This window comes from Fulmarus glacialis, unplaced genomic scaffold (assembly GCF_000690835.1).
Source record: "Fulmarus glacialis isolate BGI_N327 unplaced genomic scaffold, ASM69083v1 scaffold18872, whole genome shotgun sequence".
NCBI lineage: Eukaryota > Metazoa > Chordata > Aves > Procellariiformes > Procellariidae > Fulmarus > Fulmarus glacialis.
In genome coordinates, this window is record NW_009199965.1 from 1 (window position 1) to 24,189 (window position 24,189).

General features: G+C 36.3%; 1 protein-coding gene across 1 annotated transcript; it reads right to left on the reverse strand.

Moving 5' to 3' along the window:
• Window positions 1-5,913: 5,913 nt before the first annotated feature.
• TCAIM (T cell activation inhibitor, mitochondrial) lies at window positions 5,914-23,039 on the reverse strand. Its single transcript, XM_009573429.1, has 10 exons — window positions 22,929-23,039; window positions 19,471-19,606; window positions 18,764-18,917; window positions 17,315-17,561; window positions 15,584-15,706; window positions 12,833-12,930; window positions 11,091-11,182; window positions 8,558-8,790; window positions 7,857-7,988; window positions 5,914-6,446 (listed from the first exon to the last, which is right to left on the reverse strand). Exons 1-10 carry the CDS (start codon window positions 22,955-22,957, stop codon window positions 6,221-6,223), a joined length of 1,470 nt encoding a protein of 489 aa, XP_009571724.1. The 5' UTR covers window positions 22,958-23,039; the 3' UTR covers window positions 5,914-6,220.
• Between the last annotated feature and the right edge of the window lie 1,150 nt (window positions 23,040-24,189).

The following is a 24,189-nucleotide window of genomic DNA, read 5'->3' on the forward strand; positions in this document are numbered from 1 at the left end:
TATAAAATTTTTTTTTAAGTCCTGATCTTGGCCAGGAGGGGTTCAGACCTGCAGGGCCTTTTGTCCCACCCACCTTCCACCATCTCAAAATCAAGATAGGGGATCTTGGGCTTCAGCACAGATTTCTGGCTAAAACAGGAATGCATGTACATCCCCCAATTTACAGCACAGCTCTTTTTCCCCTCTGAACTCTGTCATACCGGGCAGCAAAGGTCTGAGCAGTGAAAAAACATTTGCAACCATACATGCTTTTAAATTCTGATTCATTAATTTGACTTTTTTGGTGGTAATACAGAGTGCAAGAGGCCCAGCTATTCCAGGACAAATACTGACCAAGACAAGATTCCCTGTTGCTAAAACCTTCGTGAACTGGTTAGTCACATTTAGATTAATGCTTTGTGACCTTTGGAGAAAGGTCTCACAATCTCAAAGATTAAACAGAGAAGAATGTGCATCTGCTCATGCAATATATCAAACGCTCTGTGTTTAAATATCACCTGGCTACAGGGATTGTGCATTTTGAAGACAGTAGCATCATCCTCCAGGAATCTTCCCTTATTCGAAATGTGCAAAACTGCACCAGAGAATTGGCTCATAACACCATGAGCTGTTACTCTCTCAACACTGCTACAAAACCAGGTAGCAGTTTCAGAAAGGCCATTCCTCACTTTTGTTTTTGTGGAGGTTTTTTTCTGTTTGGTTGGTTGGTTTGGTTTTGGGTTTTTTCTTTTTTTAAAATGAGCAGGGCTTCTCAGGCCACCCCACCAGAGAGGTTGCTGCGATCAGATGTCCTCCCCTGGGGCTGAGGAAGACAGCATTGACTCACCCTTGGTAGGTCTGCTTCTCCAAGCCAACATCACCTTCACAGACTCCTGCTAGCAGGGTGAGCCCCAAACCATATGGACTCTGTACAACGCTGCCCCGGCCACAGATCGGTGACACAAATCAAATTAAAGTTAGATGTAGTGCTCCTTGTTAAGTACTTTCTAGCAATTTTAATTAAGTGTGAAATTGAGGGATTTGCATTTACTCTTAAATTTTTTTTTTGAGCATTGTGTGATTGTGTAGAAGTTACAGCTCTATCTCGATGGACTGTCTGAAATAAACGCAAGCTGAAAATGGCAGTTACCCGTCCCCTTGGATTGTTACACAAGCAGGATTCAAAACCTCAGTCTACAACTGTGACCCACTGACTCGATGAACTTGAAACATCCCATTAAAAAAAACCACCCAGAACGAGAGGTTCCCAGGAGCATGACAAACTGATGGGTAAAATAACGTGTGGGTTGGACAAAGCACTATCAAGGAAACGCCTTGATCTTGAACTGTGGCCGCCAGATCACAGAGCAGCCGTGAGGGAGGACATCAGGTTCTCATCCGATTGCTGCTTTTAGTAAATGGTCCCAGAATATCCCATTACAGAGAGAGGGTGCACACAGCTACCACAGGCATTAGCTGACTGCTCAACTATGCCCCTGCAACATATAAAAATCAAATGACAAAGCAGATGATTAAAGAGAAACAATCAAAAAGAAATTAAAGCTGACTGGTATCTTAAGCTACATCAAATTGCCTTTTGTTCTCCTGAGCAGCTAGGCAGGGACGTTGGAACTAAATTAAGAAGAAAATTATAACCCTGCTCTTTTTATCTAATCTCGATGTTAAACACCATTTCATGTTGTCGTTGCAGCCGTTACATTTGGCACAACTTGGCCACTCTCACTTTTCCGAAACCTTATTCCCTGTTAAAATCCAAGAGAAGTTTATAAGGAGGTTAAGCACAGTCCACAGATAGATGGGGCCAATTTAAACTTGTGTTCTTTCGGTAAACATGTTAGGAAAAGCAAAAAGGTTAAAAAATACTTAAACTTGCTAAAATATGGAGCCACACAATAGCCAAAAGCTATGGAAATAGAAGATCACAGAAAAGACACTTTCAGAATATAAAAAGCTGGCAAGAAAATATTAAATTTCAGCCCTACTAAATAAAATATCTTCAAAAGCTTTTTTGTTTTAAAGACATCACTGAGATCATAATCAATCAGTCTGGCTACTTAGACACGCAGCGCCCCATCGGAGGATTTAGCAAAAATGAAGTACTAAATTATTCAGCATTTAAGCAATCGTGTAAGGAATATGTAGCTGAAAAGGACAAACTGCAAAACAAGATTATTTCTCTGTTACTTCAGTATGTACTGCAGTTCTAACAGGGCCTTCCAGGGAGAAATCTAAGCATTTTTTCCATGCACAGAATCGACATCCCAGCTTTGAATCTCGTCTTTTTAAGTCAAATTATTCTAGTATTTATATGCAACAGAAAAGCATGATCTCCATCTCTGAACTTTTTAAATTAACATTTTTACTGTATTTATAGCTCTGTTTTCTCTTTCTCAGCTAGGCTGGTGTTTTTTTTTTTTAAACTGCCCTGCTCTGTTACAAATCTGTATACTGCTAAGCTTATAAAGAAATATTAGGAAAGTCTCATCTTTACACACATGTACTACACACACAGAGTACACAGATATGTCCAACGGATCACAGAGATAGCCCTGTTCAGACAAATACTATATATTCTCAGAAAGGCAATTTTAAATTAATAGGCTTTAAAGTTTCAGAGTTTCCTCAGAAAGTTTTTTTTAGCTGTAATGTACAGAAACTAGATGAGATTTCTGTTCTCCATGAAAAGTTCTGATGAATTTTGGATATACATTAATAGATCAGCTCTAATCTTCTAAATTTTCCCATTTTAAGTCTTTCTCAAGATTCATTATCAACATTTCGAATGTCTTACAAAACATGAATACAAGCCTATTAGTCCCTGAGACTGTATCACAGCTGTTAATAGCCAAAAGAACAATGACAAAATGGGCATTATTTCACACAATTTCATACAATTTTCATATACAGCTCTAAGAATAAAAATCACATACCAAGCTGTTAAAACACAGGCAGGAGCCCGTAACACTGGTACTCATACAGAATTGATACTGTAAAACATTATGCGAACACCTGACAAAATGGAAATTGCTGTTTGCCAATGCGTGCATCTCAAGGTCACAGTATTAAGCAGCATCAAAATAACTCGTTAAGGTGATAAATTTTGTCTTAAGTCCCCATCTCTTTTATTCTAGCATTGAATCTAGCATTGAATTTCCTTCTGGCAGCTGCACTAAAATACTAAACCATTCCCAGAGGCTTAATGACACGATCTGGGCATCACGGTTTATTGACTCATGACGGATGACCAGTACACGTTTCAAGTCTTTGATCACTAGTAGAGATTCTCACTTATCTTTCACATGTTTGTTGCAAATTTCTAAACAGGAGGAGAAAAACGCAAACCTAAGCCGAACAATAATGATTAAAACAGCAAGACATCAACTCCACCTAATTTAATATTAATGTTTGTTTTTAAAGAGAACACTTTTGAAACTTATACCAAGCATGTTTTTGGTTGTTGGCCACAGAGCAAGCAGGAATTCTGTACTGAATAAAACTACAGTAGATGTTAATATTCATTCAAATCTATTTCTACAATGAGCTGACAGCAGAGTCTGTTGAACAGAATTTGAGGTGTTCTGCGCAGAAGTAGTTTCAAATCATTGTCCATTTCCACCCTGCCATTGTGACAAAAAGCTTTCAGAGTTCTAAACCTTCCCCCCCCCTCCATAAAATGCTGGAAAGCAAAATATAATTCTGACAGATTTAACCCATACACATCTACCTAAATGGACAATGCCCTGTTACTTTTGGCACAGTCTTCAAAGTAAGTCAAACGTGTCAAAATAAATACCTACAAAATGCACATTAAGTTTATCCTTTTGGGGTTTTCCACTGCTTTTCTAAATATGTTAAAAAATCTTGGGAGGCCCGTATGTTTGTAAAGGCCACTCGACCATTCTGCAGTAAAACCAATTTACAGAAAGGGCACTACAAAATAACTAATACTCGGATCTTATTATGCTGAATTACTGATCTATACGCAACCTTAATTTTTATATTGCTCAACTTGTAAGCAGTTTTAGAAATTGTGACATGCATCACCTTCAGAACTCAGGAAAAACCTAAAACCTAACAGAAAAGGGAAGGACCTCCCCCACGGCACCTGAACTGACCACCTCTCTGGTGGGATAGCAGCAGGACTGGAACTCTTCGGCTTACTGCACAGACCTGAGACCCCAGCCTGGAGGTAACCGTCAGAAAAGCAGGCTGCCACGCCACCCTTTGAGGGCTGACACATTTTGCCAGAGGATTTTGGCTACTTCCCCTTAGAAGGAATGGCGAGAATCTTCCTATCTATCCCAGACTGGAAATGTTTGACAGCTACTATTTTCACCGCTTTCACATTTAAGCTCAGTCCCATTCCCTCTTGCCTGCCCTTGCCTACTCCGATCCCCATTCCAGGTCACGGTCTCCATTGCCCCATTTTACTTGCAGAAACATCCCATGCTCTATTTCATAAAGGCTCTTTCTTTACAGCTTACATCTCCTGCTCCAGCCAGTTCTAGTCGTCTTCTCCATGCCGCAAAGGGAAGGTCCCTAGGTCTAGTCACTGCTTTCTGTGAGATTAACGTCAGTCCTCACAGAATCGCATCAGGCTCTTGATCGAGTCTACTCACCTTCCCTCAGACTTTTTATCTCCTCTACAGTCAAACTGGATAGCTGCTCCTTGCCTGAAGACCTGCAAGGGGTCATTCAATTCAAGCACGAAAAAAAAATTACTACATTCAGCTTTTATTCCTGAAGACACCCTACTTTCAAAGAGCTTACAGGGAATATTGCCGGGCTACAACTGATGGGACTGGCTCACTTGCTTAGCACAACTGGGACATGGACAGTATCATCAACACTAGATGGAACGAGGAGAAGTAAGGTGCAATGGAAGTTAACTACTTAGAAGAAACTATCAACTGATCTTCAGAACCTATACAGGAATTGCTAGTAATTCGGCTGAATTAAAGGCCTGAGAAAGTCACAGCTGCTGTCTCAATGTTTTAAACAGACATGTTTGAGATCACAGTGGGGGTTTTTGTTTGAAGTTTGGCAACATAATAAACAACTTCACATTGAGCCTTTTAACAGGAGAAGGCAGAGAACCACAACAATTTCCCTGCTCAATACAAATATAAATACAAGTCAAGTAAGCATCTGACAATTCCTTTTTTTTTTTCTTTTTTTTGCCAGTTGTTATATGTGAATTCAAGTCCAGAAATGTTAAGCAGTTGGTTCTCCTCAAAAGGTATTTTGCAAAGTAGCAACCCAAATACAAAAGGCATCTTGGCATGTATTACAATGAAAAGGTGTTGACATACATTCACACTTTATTTCATTCTTTTTAAGGAATAAAGTACCAGTAAAGATCCATGTGTTTGCCTTACTGCAAACTCCTTGCTCTCACTGAGAAGTACTTACTCTTGCAGACAATCCCACACAAATCAAGGCTTCCTTTCCTTAGATGTCACATTAAACTACTCAGGTTTTAAGTGTTGTGAATGGGATTTGCATCTGTTATAGCGTACGTAAAGAGGATTGCCTGTATTTATGGAGCAAATGCTGGAAAACAGAGAATGCCATCTCCTTTAAAGTAACTGCAGACACTACAACTGGCATATTTTGAAATTCTAAGGCAACAATATTGAACCAGCACATGAAACTCTACTGTAGAGACTAAGTTAATGTACCGCTTTCTTCTGCAAAGCAGAAATACTCTGATGTTTTTTCCCTTGTCTTTTTTTTTTTATTCAGTAATAGGTAGCAATATGAAATGCCAATATTGCCACGAGATAACTTACGTACTCAACTTCTGCATTCAGTGAATCCCTTAAGATAGCATGTAACTTCTGGTTTGAGTAGTACACTATTTATGATGATCTATCTGGCAATATTTGTGTGTATTAAAAACACACATGCACATTTTTGCAGACTTGCAATTTAATGTATTTTCATAATACACTACAAAAATGCGGTTTCACAACTGCTACCATACACTGGGACTCCTATAGTAGTATGGAGAATGTACAGATGTCTTTCCCAGAACTGGCAATACTGTGCATTGTGCAAATTGTCTAGGACTCCAATCCTTTCTGAGCAGCAGTTAGAAAAAATCTGTGGGTTGAATACTGATATCAAAATACAGATTTAAATAATTTACTCTTAAAAACATTCATATTTATAGCCTCTTACAGAAAATAAACAATTCATCTGATTATCAGATATGTCCTCAGTTTTTCCAGTTCCAAGGTATACACAGGTCTCCATCGTGCAGCACAGAGTAGAAATGCGAAATGCAAAGATGCATGCCTTGTAGGTACGGCAACGATTCTTCTAGCAGTCGCTTACAACAATCTATCATCTGTGCACTGGAAACACTGGGCTCCTTATACAGCCGATCCAAAGAAAATTTTTCAGTGGAAGTATCGATTAGCTCTTTTTCTGAAATCATCATCCTAGCAAATGAAGACAATGTACAGTGACAAAATTAGAACTTAATCTCTTAAAAAAAAACCCTTGAAATAAGTATATTTGTAGGTTATATTCATGTAAACAAAGGTGTCACTTCATGTACAGCTATGGTACAGCTGAGATTTTTGTGCAGGTTGATACCCACGTCTAGCTCAGAGGCTAGACTGAACATGCTTCTCTGGCTATGGGCAACAGCATGCCTACAGAGTCACATTTGAAAGCCTGCACCATGACATTTGTTTGCTCACCAGGTAACAGGGAAAAATACCAAAATAAAAATCCTATGAGGCTCCATTTTAATGCAAGTGATGAAATTAAATAACTTGAAAGTGTTAAGAATAAAAAAAGCTTTAAGAATAAAATCATGTTAATAACTACTCTGTCTTCTTAACTAAGACCAGTACTCTACATGTCATCAAAACCAACAGATGACAGGTACAATCACCTGATGCATACTAAATGCTAAAACCATAAAGCCTTCAGCAAGACTCATGCCTAAAATAACCTTCACAAAAAAATATCTGGATCTATACATCATGTATACACTCACGACAGTGTGGTATTTCAACAATTCATTAAAAGCTTTCCAAAGCAGAAGAATAAACTTGCAGTAACAACCTCTAAAAGGACAGTAATACCCAGTTACCTATCACAGTATTTCATTAAAAATAAAACCAGTATCTCTACTTCATGCTCTTAATCCTCAAAGACATACAACATACAAATTCAAGAACAAAATTTACAGTTCTGATGGCTATTGCAAGTCATGGACTTAATATTAAGTATGGTACTATGACTCGCTATTGTCACCTCTCTCATCTCACTCGCATCTGTGAAAGAGTACCAAGGAAGTATTTCTCTCGTCATTCTATTCCAATTTTTTTTCTTCCCCTTGTTAGGTGCTAACTAATCTTTTCCTCAACTAACTGACAAACAACTAGAAAGAATAATTCTCTAGTCGGTCTCAGTTATTTTTAGTTTAGATTTTACTGCTTTCTTGTCACAATGTAAATAACATTAATAGAAGTTTGTTGTCTTCTTATTCAATAAAAAGGTCTCTTCCTTACAAAAAACCCACCTCTCCTTTGGGGATGTAATTGTAAAGAAACTATGTAATTTTGTCTTGTAAGCAAAGATCTTTTATTTCTGAATAAAATACAACTGTTTCTACAAGGTGAAGGATGAGTATTTTCTAAGAACTGTTTGTGTTCACTGAATACTGAAATTTTTGAGTTAGTAAAGCTGATGGGTAAAGTTCTATTTTATGAACAGAAGTTTTTTCCCACCAAAAGAGGATGAATACATTTTTCAAAGTTCTCCTCCTCCTCCAAATAAAACATATGACACACAAATATTTTCATGAGCTAAATATATTGAGTAACATGAACACTTACTCCTCCTTTCTTTTCAGATTCTCTCTTGCTTCCTGTGCTTTGGCAAAAATAAACCATTGAAGGGTTGCTGGATCACAGACTGTTGGGATCATAAAGTGTCCAAATTCATGTAAGCTTGGTGCATATCTGTCACTAATGAAACATGATGGAAGTAAAAAACAAGGCCTTTTTTTTTTTTTTTTTTAACACAAGTATATACATTAATTACTTTCAGAATGAATTCTGAAGATAAAAGAGTATCAATTAATCACAATCAGAATAATTGGTAAAAAATTAATAAAGTTTGGCTCATGAGAATACAGAAGCATCATACATAAAGCTTTTTTAAAATTATATTTCAAAAGCAACTGTCAACAATACTCAAAATACATAAACAGCAGCACCATCATACACACAGCTGAGTGTTGACCTGACAGCACAAAACCTTTGATTTTACCCAGCACAACACTGTAAGATAAAGACAGAACTTTGACTCTCACTCGAATGAAATTAAGCAGGATTTTCTTCAGTCTGATTCCTTCTTAACCCATAAAAAGGCACTTAAAACCTTTAGAAACAAAAAGACCTTGACATAATGAAAATCTGAGATTATATTACTTTTCTTCTCAGTAAGAGCAATAATCAGCGTAACAAAAAAAAAAAAAAAAAAAAAAAAAGAGTAAAAGCTCTAAAAGGAAGAAACCTTTCCTGCAAATACCTACCTTTCCAGAATCATTTGCAAGCCTCGCAGACTGCGAGGATGAAAAGGTAGTCTACTGTCACGTAATTTATTATAGAAAGAGTCCAGAGTCTCGTAGTACTCTTCTAGAGTCAACAGGGGTTGCAGTTCTTCAATATATATTACTTGTATGCCTCCCAGAAGCTGGCTTATCCGATCTTCCAAGAACAGCAGCCTTTTTTGAAGTTTATAATAATTTGGCAATCTCTCAAAAATCTGTGCGCACACAAACAAACATTTCCTATGTTACAAAGCATAAAACTTAATTTTAAGAAATGAAAAAAATAACAAGAAACTATAAAAGAAGAGACACTTAACAATGCAAACATGGAACCCAAGGGAAAAAAAATAATTAAAGAATACCAAAAATCAGAAATATCAAGTATATACATTTTGGGGCAAGATATAATGGAATAAACTCGGAAGTATTTTCAGTATGTACACTATAAAGGCACCAAAAGACCTTAACAAGATTGATGGATGTCCTCTTTCTCTATATATACAGAAATTAATAGTCCCAGATAAAAAAAAAATTATAATCTGAGGCCTATATAAAATGTCTATCACCACAGTTATAGTGGTAGAACTATTCCACATACAGTCAAAAGTGCTTTTGCCAGCCTAATTTATAGCAATTCTCAAAAAAGAGAAGTCTCTGTTGCTGGAACTAGTTCTTTCCAAGGGCTTGGATAATAACCTAGCTTGTCTTGAGTCTGAAGGGAGAGGAGAAAGGAGGAAGGTACCATATCTCTAATCTACAAAACCTATACCAGAAAAGGTTAAGAAGTGATCAGACTTGTGAGTTGAGACATAGAAGGTGTGATAGGGAGAAGGCTGGAACAGGGCAACAGGTGAAAAGGGGAAGTCTGCAGCAGTAGTCACCACTTACCATCTACCCAGTTATTACTACAACATAGTTTTCCATATTAAAAAATACAGCTGCTGGAACAAGTCAAGTGATTTCAGAATAATCTCTTTAGAAACCCCAGAGAGTAGTAGAATCAGAACAGCTTTTGGCACAATAAAATCCATTGGTTGAGCATTTGTATTCGTTATAGAGAAAAACTGTGAAAATCCTCTAAATATTGTACCTCTGACCAAGCATTCTACAGATTGACTTGGACACTATTCTACTGCTTCCCTTTTCTAACAATTAGTGACAAAAAAAAAAAGTAATAGCACTTAGGACTGCTTTCCAAAATGGGTTAGAATTGGACAAAAAAGTTCAGCACTCTAAAAACCAAGCAGCTAACCAACCTCATGAAGATTTTCACTGACTTTTTCTGTGTATCATTTAACATGATCTTCAGTGCATTTTAAAATAAAAAGCCTTTGATTTCAGCTTCAAATACATACCTCTCCTTTGTCGTCCAAAGCAAATACCATCACCACAACTAACTACACACATTGCCCCATCTGCAAAATACTTTGTGCGGATATATGACCCGTTCAGAAAACCCCTCAGCAAAGTTTAGAAAGAGAAAGCATTTCTCTTTTCAAGGAAGTCAGCGTTTATTTTAGTATTAATCACAAGAACACTTTTATTCCAATGACTATCAACACTCTCAAATCTCAGAGTAGAGAGTTTTGCATTAAATTCCTTTTTCTCAGTTTAAGTTCTTTGTAAATCATTCACATTAACAAACCATGGTTTGTCTTCTCCCTCAGTGAAACATACACAGGCAAAAATTCAAACTACCACCAGAGAAAGCTTTGGATTGAGTGCTAAATTTTCGTATTATTCGTTGATTGGAATACACAAATAGAATATTCTGATATTCTAGCTGGGTGAAATTCCCAACTATGAAATTCCACCAATTATCTCCTTTACAAAGAAATATTTTTGATAGAACTATCAATAATATTTCAGTAACCAAGATCCAACAAAATTTCCTTAAGTGACATGCTGATATCTCTATATATTTTATTTGTGTTCCTTTGCATATAAAACTTTATCATTTAGGACGCTAGAAAGCTTGTCAACTCCGAACTTTACACAAGCAGCAGCAGAATTCGCATAGTCACTAAAGATAAATTTCTGCAACATCCACATCATCTGCCTAAAAGAACAAAGTGGAGTGACAAGGTTGGTTAGCAGCCATTGACTGAAATGATCACTTCACAACTCCCTTTAAGTCCCATTTTTACAAAAAATCTGAATAAAATTCCTAAATTATTCATGGGAATGAGTTCTTTATGGATTGTGAAATATCCTGCCAGAGCTCATTGCATAGACTGGAACGCTGCATAACAAATTAGTCTTCTTTATATCTAATCAGGGGTAGGACTCATTTGTTAGTGAAAGCAGCAGTAAAGATCTGACAAAGATTGTTTTTAGTAACAGTGTATCACAGGATTAAATTTAGAATGCAATGTACACAGTTACGCTAAACATAGTAGCTATGTGTTTGCTTGAAATTACTCATCAGTTATCTGCATCAATTAATATTTTGGTTATAGTTTAAAAAAGGATGTCATAACAAGAGGCATTATCATTTACTTGAAAAGCTTCTTACTTTGGTCCAGTGTTGGTGAACATCCATGGTCCCGAGCATTATGTGGCCTGCTGCACTCATACCTGAACGGTCTGTAAATACCACCGTGCGTCCTAAAGATTGAACAAAGCTCTTTACTAATTTGGGTTATTGCAATTATTCCCACAATTATTTAAGGCTTAACTATGCTACTAACATGTTACAAGCAACACATTTCTGCAGCACAAACACACATGAGTAGGTGCTTTTGTTATTCTCAAAATTTGAAAGAGTGATTCTTGAAAACTCCAGTTCAAGAACTTTTTTCATACAAACCTTACCTAGCATTTGCCTTCTCCTTGTTTAAACTTGATAGATTTTAGTTAATTGGACGTTTTTCTCACAAAGACTACTTTTAAAATAAGAGAAAATCTCAGCAGACAGCATATTCAAAGAATCTGTACAAATCACGTATACAGAAGGAAATATATGCTATATGCTTAAAATATATATAAATAAAGGTTGGTCAAAGAACTATTAGCACAGCCATTCAACACTACTTCCACAGAACTCTCTGCAACACGCAAGCTGTAAGAAACGCTTTCACATTAAATTTTTGCTCTTTTTTTAAAGAAAGAATACAGACAACAAAAGTGTAATAACTAGGTTTACTTTTGGGGGGACAAATCAGTTTTGAGTCTGAGTATGGCTTTTAAGTGAAGTACAAAGCTCCTCAAGAATTCTTTAGGGTAAAAGCACAGGCAACTATTTATCAAAATACGCTTCCACAAAAGTCTTCAGTATGATGTATTAATCTACAAGACAAGGCTTAAATAGAAGCTCTGGCTCTCAGAAATCAGTTTTCCAAAATCCTTAAGAAAGAGCAACACTGACTTTAAGACATCTAATGGATCCTTGTACCCCAACGCAGTATCAACTCTACTTGTATAATTACTGACAGGTATTTGTCCAGTGTATTATTAAAGATCTTCAATGATGAGACTACAAGAAGTTCACAAGACAGACTTCTCTAGCACTTTAAATCTTTAGCACGCTTAGGTAAAAAACTAATTTGAAACTTGATACAATTTAAAACTACTACTTATTATCCTACCCACTCTGTCTTTTGACAAAGGATTAGGTGAACCCTCAAAGGAAAGCCACTCAAAACTGAGCATCTGCAGACAGGCATAAAATGTGGAGTTACAATTAAAGGCAACAGCTACTGCCACAGGTCAAACAGCTGTATGAGAAGAAAGGTAGGTCAGGTTTACAGAATATTTTAGTTTTTCGTGCGAAAATACAGACTTTAATATAGGTATTCTATGGAACATGCATGATAAGAGAAGACAATACAATTTTAAAGGCATTCTAGTAAGGCCTCCTTATATTGACTCTTCAGAAGGGAGTTCGCATTTTTGTCTTTAATCTACCATGGGTTACAATCTATTGCTACCTCCACCCTTTCAGAGGTTCAGTCTGGATTTTTTTCTTTCATTGTTAGTACTAAGTCTAGTGCCTTCAACACGCTCAGTTTGCATTTATTAAGAAGTAAATTAGAAGCTGAGTGTAGCGAATACACTATAAGGAAAGGTCACTTTAAAAAAACACCCGGTAGCTTAAAACGTAAGTTCTCACCAGCTTTTCAGTAAGCCTGGCAGGTTTGTTTTTGCAGTTATCAAAAGCATTTGTGAAAAGAACTAGAGCTCCCTTGTCACAGAAGACTCATGCTCATCTTTGAATCAATCCTATATTAGGATGTATGAAACAAGCAACAGAAATACCTTTAACATTCTTTAATACTTCAGGTCTCTGTTGGACTAAGCGACCTAGACTGTGTAGTTGGCTACAGCGGTGAGCAATACCCCAGCTTCTCTGCCACCTAAATAAAAATATAATTGAAAGCATTTCATTCTCAACATTATTTAAAAAAAAAAAAAAGAAATCGCAGAAGTTGAGATGCAGCTGAAAGCCTTATAACACAAACAATTCAAAATAGCACTCCAAACAGTAATAAAAGCAAAGGCCCACTGAAAAGCTGTTCGTGTCATATGCTATTTGAACAGATAAAAAGCCTAAATAAAATTTCAGTCTTTCTTAAAGCGAGTGCAAAAAAAAAAAAAAAGGGAGTAAAACCAGGTATAGGAAAAATAAATATAAAACCTGATAGACAGAACTTGCAAATCTCTCCCCCAACAATAATGGGGTTAGTAAGTAAATAGCAACAGACAACCCAGTATTTGGTTCAGTCATGTGGCATGCAGTTTGTTTGTACACTGTAATGTTTGTCTAGAGGAGCAAATACTGTCCGTAAGGACATTGACTCTGGTTTTTTTTTTTTTTCCTTCTCCTTTGAGTTTCTAGCTCAAAACATTACTATGATTCCAGTGGTAACTTGCTTATTAAACCATACAGGAGCCACGTGTTACATTGGTGACTTTAATACACATAGTTTTGACATCTCTTCCATCAAAGACAGATCAGACAAACTCCTAACTAAATTTCAAAAAGCATTTAAATTGTGAAGTTGTCCCAGTGTACTGAAAAATTACATCCTTTTACAAACTTCTAGCTGATATAAAACTGTCTCAAAATGGGAAATTACCATTCCCTTATTGTACTGGGTCTGTCTGGGATGGAGTTAATTTTCTTCATAGCACCCCTGTGTTTTGTATTTTTTACCGAAACAGTGTTTTACTGAAACACCACTGTTTTAGCTACTGTGCAGTGCTAGCAGAGTGTCCAGGCTTCCGCTTTTTCTTCCCACTCTGCCCCCCTTCATCAGTGAGTAGGCTGAGGTGGGCAAGAAGCTGGAAGGGGACACAGCCAGGACAGGTGACTCCAACTGACCAAAGGGATATTCCAGACCATACGGTGTCATTCTCAGCAATAAATGCTCAGGGAAAGGAGAAGGGAGGACCCTCGTGGTTCTGGCGTTTGTCTTCCCAAGCAAGCATTACACATGCTGAGGCCCTGCTTTCCAGAAGGGGCTAAACACCTGCCTGCTGATGGGGAGTAGCGAATTAATTCCTCCTTTTGCTTTGCTTGAACGCACAGCTTTGCTTCACTTCACCTATTAAACTTCTACCTTGATCCATGAGTTTTCTTGCTTTTGCTCTTCCTATTCTCTTCCCCCCATCCTGTTGGGGGTGTATGAGCAATTGGCTGTGAGGGTGCTTAGCTGCTGGCTGGGGTCAACCCACATCATCTCATTTAAGGGAAACCTAACTGGCAAAACCCCACCCTTTGGGATGCAGAGAATGGCACTGTGCCACAGCGCTCACGAGGCAATTCAATCTATTATAATGCAAGTCATTCTAATAACTATTTACTGTTACCTAGCAGTATCACTTTGCTTTCAGTAGCACCAGACAGGAACGTAAAAAGGTGGCTTATATATCCTACCTTTTCTTCAGTTGTCGTAAACTTATACATGGAATAAAGGCAGTGACCCCGTTATTTTTTCAAACCTCTGAACACTAGCATCAGGCTGCAGGATCACAAGTAGTAGTTTCCTATTAAGATACTTGTCAGATCTCTGACACTCACATTCTTTTCTGAATTATGACAATATAACGCTTCGAAGGTTAATAACTCTTCATGGAACACAATAGTTTTAGTGTATTTTAAAAGCACAAACCGTAAGAAAATTAAATACAAGCCATGAAAAAACCCAAATCTACGCATTTAATACTGAAGACTGTTTCAGAAACTTAAAAACCCCCACCACAGCACAGTTGCAAAGGATTAGAAATTGTGTTCGAAAAAACTGGCTTCAGCTTAATGGAAGCCAGGGTCTTTTACACGGTGAAAGGAACAAAAGCATGATTTCAGAAGCTCCAACTCTCTTTTTCCTGGTTAAAAGAAGAACTTAACAGACTAGTCCTTGAAATAATCCCCCAAAGTTTATTTTTCCATTGCTGAATACCCTCACTGCCATTTTCCCATCCTGAATATCCCACTTCAGAACATCCTCATTCAAAGGCAGAAAATTTTAAAAAGGATCATAAATTATTTTCTGGAAAATATTCTGAAGAATCAAGATCACCAACTTCACTCAGCTCTTTCAAGCAAACAAATATCCTCCTCTGGACTGTGGGAAACAACACTAGAAAGAACAACACTTTTATTAAGCCTTCACAGGATGTCAATATGTACCATGTGCAAAGTTGCATTTCACTGCCAATATGGTTACCTTTGTAGATATTCACTTGAACTCAGGAAGAGCAATTTTATCCAGCAAAACACCCAAACTAATGCATACATGCAGGATCTATTTCAAGCGCTTACATTTGCCTCAACTGGAGCCTACGTTATTAGTTACAAATACTAGGTCTTTTTGAGCAGATTGTACAAGAAACTTTTGTCCCAACAGAATTCTTCTACAAAAATATTAATCAGTGCAATAACACTTTTACATACATGAAATATTGCTGTTTTACTGGAATAAGCCTTTAAAGCTCATGACATAGTATCACACAACACTTCCTTGCTTTGACTGTCTTAAAGCAAGTCCTACTGATCTAGTTTATTACCTGATATCTGAGAGCTGGAGTTGATGAGAGAGTTCAAATTTTAAACGTTCTAGTTCTTTTCTAAGTGGCAAACTCTTTTTCAGCTTTTTTACTGCACTTGCTTCATTATAATCTAGCCAGGATCTGAAAGAAGAGGAGGGAAAAAACCCAACAGTAGAAGCATGCTATGTTACCTTTCATGCAAACAGTACAACTAACTGAATTCTTACTGTTAACATTAACGTTTTATTTCAAGTTACCAGGTAAAGGGATTTTTTAAAAGTAGAGGACAGAAACTGAAATTGCTAAATGCTTCACCTTAAGATATTTACAAAGGAAAACCTGGCGCTTAATGTCTTTGGGGGGCACTAGGGAATCGAACTGAACCAAAAGCCACTAACAGTGTTACAACTCTAAGACTTAGAGGTGTGAAAGGTGTAGAGCAGCAGATTACTGTGATTTAGTGGGGCAGCTTCAGAACTTAGTGCTTTAATGAAAGAAGTTCCCACACATCTGCCTTTTAAAAAAAAATCAAAAACAATCAAAATGATCATAGTAGACTATTAAATAAGGGAGGTAGTACTAAAGGGCTAAGTTAGATAAGTCTTACAGAGCTGGGACGAACACAGATTAAGCAGGTCAAGGTTTTACAGTTCTTTCGTCAATAATCACAACCAGGCAAACATGACTCATGGAGTACATCTAAAACTTTCAATAAATAGATCATTCTATTTCCAGGAAAAAGCTACTCTCAGAGATTTAGCTTTTGTTCATAGCATAAACTTATTTTCATACACTTGTTTTTACAATCAAATACTTCCATTCCCATATTGTATTCTCAGCAAAAAAAATTCAAACTCAGAAGCAAAAAGAGAGGCCCAACGCCAAATGGCTAGGTATTAAAACCAGACTGTTAATATGTAACTTTCTTGTGAATGTGTAAAAATAAGTAAAAATATTCTCTAGTATGTTAAATCTCAGTTAAGTGTTTTACAGTAGCATATATTATAGCAGTTTGATTTGCGAGGTGCTAGGCAGGATGAAGGGTATTCTTTGCTCTGAAGATACTACCACCACAGTTCTGCATTTATTTCGAATGGCACCTAAGTCTCATTGTTACAAAAAGTTTTTCAAGGCAGTATTTTTAACCCTTCCCCAAAATGAGCACATACAGATTTTACAATCAACTTCTAATACACAACACCCTGTATTTAATGCAAGTTCAGTATTTATAATTGCCGCAATTTAAATATTAAGGTTGGTATGCTGAACAACAAATCAGAAGCCCACTAAGATATCTGGCAAATTAAAACATTCTAAGCTTAGTTTTCATGTATTATCTCCACCCCACTACCAACAGAATGTGATAATGAAATACTAACAATAAAGTTAATAGCCGTATATTTTTGCGTTACAGAAGTCCTGTAAGAGGTAAGGAGCTATATGGAGCAAGTGCATCCTCTGCCTCCTAAGTCACCACCAATATTGCACAAAACTGAAAAACTAGATCAACCAAAACTAGATTGACCAAACATGAATGCTGGGCAGAAATGCCTCAGCTTAGCTGGCACTATAGTTATTCCAGGAGCTCATCTGAACTCTCTTTAATTATAAAAAGCGTGACAGAATTACATGTTGGACAGTAAAGTTTTGTATTGTTCAGAATGTTTATTGATTGCCTTTAAAAAACTCAGCATTAGAATAAGACCAATTTAGGTTACAAAATACCAGTTAAATAAAAGCCTTACATACATTAAAGTTGTTTCCACTCTCTGGGCTTGTTCTAGTTCCTCCTCAGGATCCTTGAATCCAGTAAATGAGTAATAAGTCTTATCCCATTTGATAGGTCTGTTCACTGTGCTTTTTGCTTCCTTGTGGGGCTGAGAGTTCACATTCAAACTTTGAATATGCTCTGTAGATAAACTGCAGGAGTTGAGAATATCTAATACTGTGCTCAGGAGATCCCTAGTATGTAATGTAAAACTGACTGCTCGAAACCCTGTAAAATACAAGTCCCACAAAATTAGTATTATTTAATTAAAATTATTAAAAATGCATTCACATTTCTCTCATCTTACAAGAACCCAAACAAGACATACATCGTTGGAAATTATGATGATATTGTTATTTCAATACTCACTGCAAAATTCACATGCAGTTTAACCTTTAAAACTGTTATGTGTCCAAAAATATAAATAGAGCTGTTTTAACTATCCGAATCATTAGGCAAATTGGAAACCTAGTTACAGATGCAGCATAACCCAAAAAAGGATGCTTTTGCTTTAGCAGTGGCAGTTTTGTCCAACAGCTCTACACAATTCATGTTATTACTGATCATCACTTTGGATATAATTTACTATAGAAATGCAGTACTACAACAGCTCTTCACAGGTTATGAACACAAGCTTCAGAACACAACATTACGCCTGCACGCTGGCTAAAACTAAGTCCCATCACAGCTATTGGGCCTAACTGCCCCATTAGAAAGCAAGCAAGCATTAGACTCAAGAGCAGAACACAGCTGCCAGTTCAACTGTTATTTTAAGTAGACTGGACATAACACTACTATTTTCTTGAAAAACAGACTTATTTTGTTTTCTAGCACTAGAGTCCCTCACAATTTGCTCAAGTGTTTTGACTAGCAGGAACATAAAACTCATCTGTTAGATAAGGCATATTTGTACATCAGAGACAAATACGTAGAATAAAATTAATTAAAACCAATATTCTGAACTCGGCAGTATTTTCTGTAGTCTCAAGGCTAAGAGAGAACGTGGAAAAATGAAGCTTCAGATATTATACAACTTCCGCTTACAGAGTAAGCTCCTACTGACCCTACAAGCACCCTGACATTGTGTACTACACACTACCTGAAATGAAAACAAGGACCCAACTGTTGTTCCAGTTAAACATGACAATGCTATTAAAAGCAGAAAAAATTATCATTTACATCAACCTATGTTTTTTACTTCCTCATACTGTAACCTGACCTCAACTTTGTAATCTCTCATTCTTTCAATGCTTTTTAAAGCTTAAGATATTTAATTACTTGGGATAGTCCTAGCTGTCTGATCTAAGACATATTTTCATGGTTTGACAGGATTTTATTCAGTTGAAAAGTCATTATTACTGCACAAGGCTAAGCAATGGTTTGAAAGAATTTAAATACAGGAAGATACATTCTGCACCATATAAAAGCACCTGAAGCACTGAAGGATTCTTGAACATTAGAAGAGTTTGGTTCTCTTTCTCTTACATAAAAAGTAAGCGGAGTTGGCTTAAAGGAGCGAAATCCCGGTTTCTGTAGATTCTCCAAGTAGCCATTTAACCTCTTCAGAGAGTTTTCATTTACTGCCTGTTTAAAAAAAGAAAAAAAACCCCACATTATAGATGATGAATTTGGCCATTTTTCATCTAAACCTTTTTGATCTTACATGCAGAATTAATTTTTACAAACTGCCAGCTGCTCTTAACAAGTAGTGATATAGTTCATACTCTCAGCATAAATGAATAATTATCTTGGATGAATAAATTGCATGATGTACTTGTACATTCCTGTACATTCCAAAACACCACTTCTAAGGTTTTCAAGCTTAAAGAAATCCATTGATTAAAATACAATGCACAGCATTTCAAAGTGATAAAGCAAGTAACATGTATTATAAATTAGACTGGAAGGATTCAGTATTTTCTTTATAACAATTAAACAGAAAATATGACTAATAAATAACGGATGTTTAAGGGATCTATCCCTGTTAAAAATAAAGAAAGTGCATCTTTTTGTTCTCTGGTAACAACCACATTAAATTCTAATACTACTTTTGTTTCTCTGACAGCAGAAAAACCAGAAAATTTCTATCCTTGATATATGACACGTTTACAAAGAAAGCACACTGAAAGATTTTTACCCTCTCTTTGGGATGCTGGCCAAAGAAATCTGGATGCACAGCAAAATAGAAAGGTCTGAGAGCATTGATGGCATCAGCTCCTGACAAAGTTCTTGACTGAAGAATGCATTGTACCAATATCTTCTCCAGACATAACCTAATAAAGTAATAAAATGTTTATGTATGATGCAACCAATCAAGTGACAAACTGATATAAATTACATGAGAATGTGACAGAATGGAGTAGACATTCACAGTTGCAAATATAATCATTTAAAACTAGTATTAAAAGTCTGAGTGCTGAATTTTTCCCCTTGGGACTCACCAAGCTGTATTTATATGGAGCAAATCCAACAGGTTCAAGAGATGGTGGATGTTAATGGCTGATTAAAGACATGTAAATAAGTACAGTAACTTTTTCCTCTATTTTTTCAAAGCAGGCTCAAATAAAAATTCCCCAGTCAAGCCAGCCAAGACTGGCTTTAGTGGTATTTTTTGTAGCTATTGCTGAACTGCTCTTAAAAGCCAACCCTTACATACTTTTGAACCTCCAAGTTAAAAAGCCAAACCCAATATTCTTCAAGCAGTGCCAAAAGAGTATTAAATTCTACCCAGGAGTAATAATCACAATTCAATCAAAAGAAGTTCTGCATTAGTTTCTGAGGTCCACATACTTGTGCCCATTTAAAAAAAAAAAAAAAAAAAAAATCTACTTCCCCAAACATACTCTCTTATAGAAGACATCAAGTAAAAAGACAGTGCTTTTTTGCCCTTTGATCTTCATTGAAAGAGAAGAAAACAAGGACTAAAAGAAATTTCAATGGTAGGAAAAGAATATTGTTTCACCTAAGATCAGAAGGAAAAGTTAACTTGAAGAAGTTCTAGGAAGTTCAGAAAGTACAAAAAATTGAATACCTCCAATTACACACAAATTAAACAACAGTTCTGCAAAGAGCACACTTGTGTAACAGAAGACTGAAATGGAAGGAAAAACAAGCTCTCAATTAAAGACTACCAAAATTTCCTGCCATGGCTCAAAGCTGATATTCAGGTTAGCAAACTAATTATCCAGAGACAGTCTATATAAAGGCAGCAAGAAAATGTGAATTGGTAAATATTTAGTAACAGATTTCTCCTTTAGCTGGTTTCACAGGCTAACAAATTCAATTGGCCAACCATTTTCTCTGCGATTAACGTTCATTTTAGTTTGCAAGTCAGAAGGGTAGGATTCTGCTCTGTTAAGCAATACAATGCTGTTTCACTCCTCACAGTATCATTCATCCAAACTGCAAACCCCTAGTAGGAAAATATATGGCAGATTGGAGGCAAAGCTGCTTCCAATTCACATAAAACTAAAAACTTTATTAATAAAAGACTGTTTTACAAAGAGTTATTTGTTCAGCATCCTAGACCAAATAATTGTCCTGGACACAGAAAACACGTGAGACTATTTCCTGACCGCTTTCATTAATAATAAAAATTAAAACACAATTTTTAAAAAAAAAAAAAAAAAATCGAAAAAATCCCCAAATTTGTGCTCAGACAATAAGCAGTATTTTTCATTTTGGCAAATGGTAGAGTAAATAACAACAGTTGAGTTGTCAAGCAGATGCAGATGCAATGACCCTTATTTTACCTTCAGCTCTTCAATTAGAAACATGAAAGCAGTTAAAGCTAATGTTTTCTGCCCAAGAGGTGGGCAAATATTTGATTAGTAGGTCTTAAAAGTGAGCTTGCTGAAAACAGGAGACATTTTTGTAGAAAAGTGGAATAAAAAATCTGCAATGTAATACGACTGATGGAATTTCAAACTGTTATGACTAAAAACAATTTTCATGCATGTGGATTAAATGGAAAATTAAAAAAAGACAAAATATGTTACTGGCAAACACTGCTACCTCCTTGCTGGCTGCATCTGAGAAAGACTCTAAGACTAGTCATCACTATAGCCCATGATCATACTCAAAATAGCAGGAGATGGCGAAGCACCACAGCAATATCATGTTTTTATGGAGAGCAAAAGCTCTCCATGACAAGAACGTGCCAGAGTTGCTCAGTGATGCAGGGAAAAAACCTCTACCTGACCTGGCAAGAAAGAAAGCAAAGCACACTGGATAAAGTCCACTTGGTCATATGCTTTACCATTTTGCATCTGGAAACACCAAAATAGTCATCTTGCTGAGGAAAAAAATAGCAGAACTTTTCTTCTTCTTTTTTTTTTTTTTTGTAGCAAGTGGCCACAAAGTGGTAAAAAGGAAGAAAATTCTTTCCAGCAAAGGAAAAAAAAAAAATAGTAAATTAACCAGCTACCTATCTGATCGCAGTTTTGATTAACAGCCATGCAAGAAACCCACATCCTCCTAGATCCAGCTGCTAGGAGGAAGTAAGGAGCTCTGTTCTCTCTTCACCTTATTCGTACACCATTTCTCACATCCACTCTCGAGCTACATTGCATGCCGTTTCCAGTAATTAGGAAAAAAGTTCCAACATACCTGGAAACTATTAATCATACTTCCAAGTTTATTAATCATAAACTTCCATCTGGTATTCTACAAGAAAAATGGCCAAGTACGGTTAACTTCAGTTCCCTTGTTTTGTATTTAAACAACACTGTCATGCTAGTAGGAAGGCTCAGGATTCCAGCCAAAGTCTATTTTGAACTTGCTTAAAAGAGAAACGCTCAAAGGCCAAAATTCGTCTGCGTGACAGAAGGAAGAATTCATTCACTGAAGGTGAAAGACAGAACTCTGAGGCATCCTTCAAGTGAAGTGACAAAATAAATGAATTAAAATGAAATCAGAGAGAGCAAATGCAAGAAAGATGCTTATGGCTTCGCTCACAAGGAGCAAGGATTGTTCCAAGAACTTCATTTGGATTTGAAGAGCAGAGAAAGGCTTCGTGTTGAAATCAAGGTCATAACCACTTCGAGGACAGCCGTCTCCACTTCATGAAAGATATGAAACACAATCTCCACTAGAACACATTATGCAATCGTACTCTAAGACAGATTTAATTTATTGATTAAATAATTCCCTCCAGCTTTCTTTTTACTTTTTCTTCACATCTCTCTGACGTTTAACTTTTTGGCTTACAGCTTTGGCACTGAAAAACTCTGTTAAATTAAGCTCATTATTACAGATATATTCACTCATTTTGAAACACTGAACTTTAATAACTCAATAATGCAGTAATATATTGGATATCACATTCAGATTTAGAGTACCACTTTCTCGTAATTAAGCTATTTTAAAACCCTTGTTTTGTTGAGAGCCTTTTTAAGATCTCACTCAAGGACAAGCATATGGCTTTTGGGGATTTTCAACTGTGGATGCTCTGCTGAAAGCTTCAAGCTGTAAAGATGAGAAAGCCAAAGAAATAAGCATTAAACAAAACTACCAAACCAGTTTTACATATATGCAAGTCATAAGCAAACACTTAAACATATGCTAAAGGTAAATTAGGTCAGCAACATGCCATACCTTCTCACAGCTCTCAAGCAGCAAAACATTTCAGCAACTCAATGGTCAAGCTAACTTTCAGCCATCCACTAACGCACTTAAAAAAAAAAAGAAAAAAAATCCTGTTTAGTAATGGACACGAGTATTTTCCCCTGTTACTTATCAGTGCATTCTCCAAATCCTAGGTGATAACTTTTAATAGTAATCCAACATTGAGAAATCACACATAAAACCTAAAGTTTTGCATAAGAATGTTTTCAGTTTCCTCTACAAACAGTGAGTCTTACAAATATTAAGAGTTGTTACCATATTTTGATTTGAAGATGAGTCTTTAAAAATGTTTCAGTTAGGGAAAAAAACCTAAAAAATTATTTATGGAAAATCTTTCCCACTCATCCTGATGTTCAGTTTTTGTCTTAAGTATAGAAACAAAAAAATAGAGGCTTTCTTTAAGCACTAACACATACCAGCTTGTGGAATTCCACGTAAATTTTTACTCCTCTAAGTCCAAAACTGTCAAACAAATGGTAATACTTGAAAATTTATATGCCAACTCTTTTATGGGGGCACAATATAAAACCAAAGGGAAAGACGCTGTCATACAACAATGCCTGGAAATCTTTACCAGAAGTTTGCTGGCATTCATAAAAATGAATCAGCAATTTTTACCACTAACTTCTGCACTATGCAACTGTAATTGAGCGTTTTCCAACAGGAGATAAACCACTTGGCATACCAGAATGCAAACATATACCTAATTATTAGGGATTATGAGGGAAGCTCCCTGTTGGCAATGTTTTCTCACATGTTTTCATGCACTTTTTTAAAAAAAATATACTTTTCTTTGCATGTTTCAAAGTAACATGTTCCCACTAAATATGCCATTTTAAAGCACCTGGGATGAGCAATTACCAGAGAAATATCATCCCTGTTCCAATACAGCATGATAGTTCCTATGACTATTTTGCAAAACACTTGAAGTTTTAGAAGTGCATCTTACTAATACAAATATACTTAACTAAGAATATAAATTGTTCACCAAATATTTTACTAGAGGCAAATTGGGGGAGAAAAAAATATGCTGAGCTAGAATATCCCCAAAATACTTTACAATTTTTGTCTTCTGATTTTCAACTACGTGGACAAGACAATAATAATTTCATTTTTAGTGTCCTAAAAACCAGTCTTAATCATAAACTAACTTAAATACACTAACAAGCTCTCTCGTAATAAAACAGCTTTCTCCCTCTCTAATTTTAGCTTCAGGGATTCAGACAGAGGA

Coding starts and splice junctions, on each gene's coding strand:
- TCAIM (XM_009573429.1), bottom strand. CDS start 22,957: ATGTTTTGCTGCTTGAGAGCTGTGAGAAG. Junction 15,707..17,314: donor AGAGTGGAAACAACTTTAAT/GTATGTAAGGCT, acceptor CTCTTCTTTCAG/ATCCTGGCTAGATTATAATG. Junction 12,931..15,583: donor CTCCAGCTCTCAGATATCAG/GTAATAAACTAG, acceptor ATTTTTATTTAG/GTGGCAGAGAAGCTGGGGTA.